The sequence below is a fragment of the Glycine max genome, chromosome 9 (assembly GCF_000004515.6).
Source record: "Glycine max cultivar Williams 82 chromosome 9, Glycine_max_v4.0, whole genome shotgun sequence".
Lineage (NCBI taxonomy): Eukaryota > Viridiplantae > Streptophyta > Magnoliopsida > Fabales > Fabaceae > Glycine > Glycine max.
This window is the reverse complement of record NC_038245.2, coordinates 4,183,962-4,191,067: the sequence shown is the minus strand read 5'-3', so window position 1 is coordinate 4,191,067 and position 7,106 is coordinate 4,183,962. Positions and strand designations below refer to the sequence as shown.

Below are 7,106 nucleotides of genomic sequence, written 5' to 3'. Positions count from 1 at the left end.
AGGTCTATGTTGTTATTCAACTGAAGTTTAGTGTGAGACAATGATCTTTTCATGAAATTGACACTGATCCGATAAAAGATCTTTCGCTGAAATCTATTAAAGGTCATCTTCATTCATCTAGGAAGTTTTTGATTAAAAATCTTCCAGGAAAGCAACAAAATATTTGAAACAAAACCCTACTGAAATCACCAGATGATTGATAATACAGTTTTCATTAGTTTACTCTTTGTTAAGCAAAGTTATTTTGTATTTGTACTTAATTATTTATTCACTCATTGAGTATCAAGAATATTTGTATTCATCCAAACTTTTGTTTGTGAAAATCATGAGTGACTTAATGTTAAATAATATTTAGGTTTCTTAGATTTAAGGGGACTCTAAGAAGATACTAAAAGTGGTATTAGGAATACTTGTAAAGTCAAGAGTGACAAATTAAAATACTTGTTTTATAATCAAGTTTTGATTAGTGCAACCATTTATTGTTGAGTGAACCAGTATAAATCAAGTATTTTTATTTTTCTTCATAACGGTTTATTAAGCATTCTTATATATGTAAAAATAGTATCCAGTGAGTGAAAGCTAATTTGGTGAAACCTAAATATTATTTAACATTAAGTCACTCATGATTATTTGTTATTTTTTGAGGGGTTTCATCATATTCTTGTTAGTTATTGATATAAATAATTTAGATGCATTTTTTAATCGTGTGTATGGAGAAAACTTTGTTGAAAAAGATAAATTCTATTTCGGTGATATTTACACTTTGGAGAATTAGTCCTGTGACTTAATTATGAGGATATCATACTCCATCATAATAATAATAATAATAATAATATAGCTGCAAATATAAGGAATAAGCGGTTGAGCTGTGAAAACACGTTAAAAGAAACGGACTAATATTTGTACTTTCATGGCTTTTTTGGACCTTTTGGCTAAGAATTTTCATATCCTATATAGTCTTCTAGATACACTGATTATCTTTTCCTTATAGTTACACTTTTTTTTATGCAATATAATACAATGCAATACGTCCTGCTCCAGGATCAAATAAATTTGAGGAAACATTGAAGGTAAAAGTTTTAAGCAGTTCATCAATATATGACTTACTAAAAACAAATGTTTTTTGTTTGATTAACTTTCTTATATGTTAAAATTAACGATTGATCATTTATCATATATAAAATTATATTATTGACACCTTGTGATGCATGGAGTTAAAAAAATGTTACATTTTTTTTATTATGATAAATGTTACATATTTTAAAAAATTAAAATTTGAATTGTCTAACGGACAATTAATGAATTCTTTTATAATAAAAATATAAATATTTAATAAACTAAAAGTGTAAAATTTAAAATGGAGCCAATAAAGGTTTGTATGTAAGGATCAAAATTATATTATGCAAGTACGTGGATTCAAAGTCCACTATCGATCTAAGTTGTTGGTGGGTCTTAAAATTTAGGTTTAGGTCTAGTTTAACCTAGCTACAAAAATCCCACACATAATATTTTTTGGTTTGGTGTGTAGATGAAACAGTAAGAGCGATCCATTAATATATAAATTTAGAATATACTTTAATATCATTTTAAAATGTGAGATTAAATTTTTAATTTAATCTTAAAAAATTAACTAGTTTTAAGATAAGAATTTTTTGACTTATATAATTTATCATATTATCTTTAATCAATGTAAATTTTTATTTTTATTTTTTTTAATAATAAATTATCTGTAAGCCTTGAGACGTATCATCACCTTGGTATTTTCCAGAATTCAACTCAACTAAATTTTCTAATATAACAACATAAAATAGAAAATACTAAACATTACAAAACTTTTATATATTATACGAACCAACACAAAAATGCATATGGCCAAAATTATAATACATTTACCTCCGTATTTTCCATCAAACTGAACCTACTTGACTACAATATAGCAACCGATTCGTGCATTTCGTGTTTTTATTTTTTGTACAATATAGTAGTGCTCATTTAGAACACTATTATAGGATCAGAGGTGCTATTTAGTACGAAAATCAGGTGTGCAAATTTTTACGAATATAATAATAACCAAAGTGTTGGATAACATTTCAGGAAAGAGAGAGTATTAGTTTAATCCAATAAATTTACCTTATTTAAAATTCATGTGGATTCGTACTTATATCCTTTGTACTGATTATCATTTTCCTTATAGGATATGAAAATATAGTTTTTAAAATAAATTTTGCAAAAATCATCAATTTTAATATACATGATATTAATGTCAATATAAAGTTTACTATATATTCTAATTAATAATAATTAATATGATATTTAAATCTAAATCTATTTGAGATTAGAAAAATGCTAAATGACACAATGAACTACAAGCAATATGAAATCCGGTTAGATCAGTTCAACTTGAAATCGAACTCATAGCCGGATTAGCTAGTCGCCTATTCTACTTATTTTAATCAAGATTAAAATGTCTTCTACTTTTTTAAATAAGTGATTTTAATCTATTTATTTTTTAATGAAAATATTTCGTTTTTTATTTTTAAAAATTTATAATTTTATTCATCTTATTTTTTAATTAAGACATTTTATCATTTATTTTTAAAAAATATACGATTTTAATTTCCTTGATAATTTTAAATTTGTTAATGACTTATTTTTTAATTATGTTTTTAATAAATTAAGCATGTTAGGAATTAAATAATTTTAAAAATATATTTGTGATGTGTATAATAAATAAACAGTTGTCTGTCAATATTTACATAATATATAAATTAAAGTTTAAAATTAACTTAATTAACTTCAAGAACTAAAATTATAAATTTTTAAAAAATGAATGATAAAATGTCTTAATTAAAAAATAAAATTAAAAATCATAATTTTGTTAAAAGTGAAGATGAAATGTTTTAATTAAAAATGGAAGAACTAAAAATACAAATTTAAGAAAATAAGAAAATTAAAATTACATTTTTAATCTTTAATCAATTACTACTTGGATGGGATGGCATGCATGTCAACTGGTTCATTTGATTCCAAATTTCCAACTGAACTACTTGCATTTCACGTTCCCGAAGTTCGTGTTCCCCTAGTTCTTGTATATCGCATTCAAATGAAGCAAGTCTTACTAGCGGTCCCCAAGTTCTGTATCTGGCATTTCAAGGATATTATACCTTATCCTTTTTATCAATCACTATAACTAAAAAGTACACCGTTCTTGCTTAATTAGCCAACTCATGTTGCAGATCTTCCTATATTTTTTATTCTTTGCTCGTATCAGAAGGCGTGAGAAAATAAATTTTTCCACATTCACAGAAAACCCTAGCCAAGAATATATAACATCACAATATGCAAATTAATATACAGAAAAAAAATGCCAGGTTGATCTGTTAGACTCTTTTAAACCAATAAATTACAAAACACACACAACAGATTGTCATGTTCGTTCAGCTAGAACACCTGTTTTCATATTTGTTTCCGTATATCATGGGACCTGATCAAAGCATGTGCATGCACGTAGAACCAGAAAAATAAATTCATTTAATTTTGTAAATAAAAAAAAATAAACGACGTAGAATTAGGTGAGTTTGCTTTCAAATTTCGATAACTCCATCTACTTAAACTACTATTTTACTCACTACATTGTTTATTTTTAAACCATTAAAATTCATAATAATAACTTAATATATTTAAATATATAAAATATAGTTTGAATTTACAATAAATAATTCGAATTGTGTTATGAAGTTAATTTTAATATTGATATTATTTAAAAAAAAACTGTTGGATTTCAATTTAGAAATAAAGATAATAGAAATAAATTAAAAAAAATAAACAATTGATATAGGTAGTGTGTAAAATTACAATAAAAAAGAAAAGAAAGAAAATAAAGAGCATATGTTTAATTCATGGGGAGTGTTCTTTCAAAATGTTTATTTAATTTATAATATAATTAAGAGTAAATAGGTTTAAAAAGATAAATCCATTAGCGATGTTAATTAAAAAAAATGAAGGCAACCCTGCTGGTTTATGTTGCCATCTCATGAATCTTGGCTTTTCTTTTTATACATCTAAATATTTTTGTTTTGGTACTCTGAATCTAGCTAGGCTTTTGAGAGAGGGTGTGTGTTGACTTAGATTTTCGAGCCATGCACAGGTGATGATTTAAGATAAAACAAATTCCTCAAAAGTAAACCCTACTCAACACTCACCATATAAGCCTTGCTTAACATGGCAAACATTGCATAACTCAAATTCTCACATGCATGCATGTTGATTCAACCACACCCAATAAATACTTTGCAATCTCCATAATCTCAACCAAAGCTAGTGCAATAACCAGCCGTCGAAATGTTTCCCTTGTTGCCTTGCTTTCTCTATTCCCTTGCTTTCATTCTCACATTCAAGCTTTTATTCCAAAGAAGAAAATACAAAAACCTGCCACCAGGTCCACCTCCTCTTCCCATAATCGGAAACCTCAACCTCCTCGAAAACCCTCTCCACCGTTTTTTCCAACGCATGTCAAAAACACACGGCAACATCTTTTCTCTCTGGTTCGGTTCCCGTCTCGCTGTCGTCGTTTCATCGCCCTCCGCCTTCCAAGAATGCTTCACCAAAAATGACGTCGTCTTGGCAAACCGGCCTCGCTCCCTCTCCGGAAAGCACATCTTCTACAACTACACCACCGTAGGGTCCTCCTCCTACGGTGAGCACTGGCGCAACCTCCGCCGCATAATCGCCCTCGACGTTCTCTCAACTCAACGCATCCACTCCTTCACCGGAATCCGAAAGGACGAAACAGAAAGGTTAATATATTTTTTTATCAATAAATGTTAATTGTTAATTTTTGTTTTTTTAAGGTTAATGTTGTAATTAGTTTTTATTAGTTATTAGTTGTTAGTGTTTTTAAATGGATGAATATGATTTTATTTTATCATTAAATCAATCTTATAACTCTCAGGTTGATACGTATCTTGGCCAAGGACTCGTGCATGGACTATGCACACGTGGAGCTAGGTTCCATGTTCCATGACCTGACCTACAACAACATGATGAGGATGATATCGGGGAAGAGGTACTACGGTGATGAGAGTCAGATAAAGGACGTGGAAGAAGCGAAGGAGTTCAGAGAGACGGTGGCGGAGATGCTGCAACTCACGGGGGTGTCCAACAAGTCAGATTACTTGCCATTCCTTCGGTGGTTCGATTTTCAGAACTTGGAGAAGAAGCTCAAGAGTATTCATAAGAGGTTTGACACGTTTTTGGATAAACTCATTCACGAGCAACGCAGCAAGAAGAAGCAGAGAGAGAATACCATGATTGACCATCTTCTAAATCTGCAAGAGTCACAGCCGGAGTATTATACTGATAAGATAATCAAAGGGCTTATTTTGGTAATGATTTTCAGTACTGTTTTCGAAATTTCATATATAGGTTTAAATCCCTACAAATTATAGATTTCTATTAATAATGAATTTTGTTTTTTTTTATTATTATAAAAGTATATATGAAGAGGATTAATGATAGTGTGTGTACGAAGAATCGGTTTATATTGGTGAATAGGAATATTATTTTTACATTGTTTTACTAGATTTAATTCGTAATTTTTTGTTATATTAATTAAAAGTTTTTATCAAATAAATTATATGAGTATAATTTTATTTTAATGAAAAATTATTTGGCACTCCATTAATTACATCAAAATTAATTCTATATATACAATAGGGCAAATTAATACGAAAATACTAACTCTTTGATTATGCTTTTATTGTTTAGTTTTTATAAGATTTTGAGTTAATTTGTTATCAATGCAAAGTATCTATTAAAGATATTAACAATATGTATCAGAACTAAACCCATTTTATGAATTATGCATGCTAGTAAGATGGCATCTAGCCTTATACGAAAAAATTGATCCTAATCACATGCTATGCTTCACCCAATATTGTGAAATCATATTTTTTTTTCACTTCATATGGTTAACTTGCATTGCAGGCTATGCTTTTTGCTGGAACAGATTCGTCAGCTGTAACTTTAGAGTGGTCATTATCTAATTTATTAAATCACCCAAAAGTATTGATGAAAGTAAGAGATGAATTAGACACTCAAGTAGGTCAAGAACGCTTAGTAAATGAGTCAGACCTTCCAAATTTGCCTTACCTTAGGAAGATTATCCTTGAGACACTTAGGTTATACCCTCATGCTCCACTTGCAATACCACACGTGTCCTTAGATGACATCACTATTAAAGAATTCAACATTCCACGAGACACCATAGTGATGGTTAATATTTGGGCTATGCAAAGAGACCCTCTATTGTGGAATGAACCCACATGTTTTAAACCAGAGAGATTTGATGAAGAGGGATTGGAGAAAAAGTTGGTTTCATTTGGGATGGGAAGAAGGGCTTGTCCAGGAGAAACTCTGGCTATGCAGAATGTTGGCTTGACTTTGGGATTATTAATTCAATGCTATGACTGGAAACGAGTAAGTGAGGAAGAAGTTGACATGACAGAGGCAAATTGGTTCACTTTGTCAAGGTTAATTCCATTGAAGGCCATGTGTAAAGCCCGACCACTCATCAACAAGATTAATTTGAAATAAAAAATATTGTATTTATTTGTGTTGTATTTGGATCTTCGATGAAGTGTAATATTTAATTTTCAGTATTTAATTAGTGGTGCCCGTATATACAAATTCAAATTGATCGATGATATTTGCAATGTATAAGTTCTAACTACGTTAATACTAATATTGTATGTAGCATGGATTTCTCAAATAAAAAATGTACATAGGTTAAATTATAAGTTTAATTCCTCATTACTTAACTGTTAATTATGTAAAAATAATTTAAATAAAATAAACAATAAAAAATATCTTAATAAAAATTGAACTGAAAAGTTATTAATATTATTTTTATGTATTATTAGTCAAGAGTTATTAATTTTTTTCAAATTATCATAATTTATAAATTAAAAAATATTTAGTATATAAATTTTACTTTGGATGGTTGCTTATTTTGAAAAACAAGCGAGTTAAATGTTTTGATTTTAAAATAGAAAATTAAAATGGTAGATTTATAATTATAGCAGGTCAAAATTATAATTTAATGTTTT

The 7,106-nt window shown here is 28.5% G+C and overlaps 1 protein-coding gene across 1 annotated transcript; it reads left to right on the top strand.

The window, feature by feature from the left end:
- The first annotated feature begins 4,233 nt into the window (after positions 1–4,233).
- Positions 4,234–6,794, top strand: LOC100798269 (isoflavone 2'-hydroxylase). The gene is made up of 3 exons (XM_006587942.3): positions 4,234–4,796; positions 4,952–5,384; positions 5,986–6,794. The coding sequence occupies exons 1-3, from the start codon at positions 4,342–4,344 to the stop codon at positions 6,592–6,594; spliced, it is 1,497 nt and encodes a 498-aa protein (XP_006588005.1). The 5' UTR covers positions 4,234–4,341; the 3' UTR covers positions 6,595–6,794.
- The last annotated feature ends 312 nt before the right edge of the window (positions 6,795–7,106 follow it).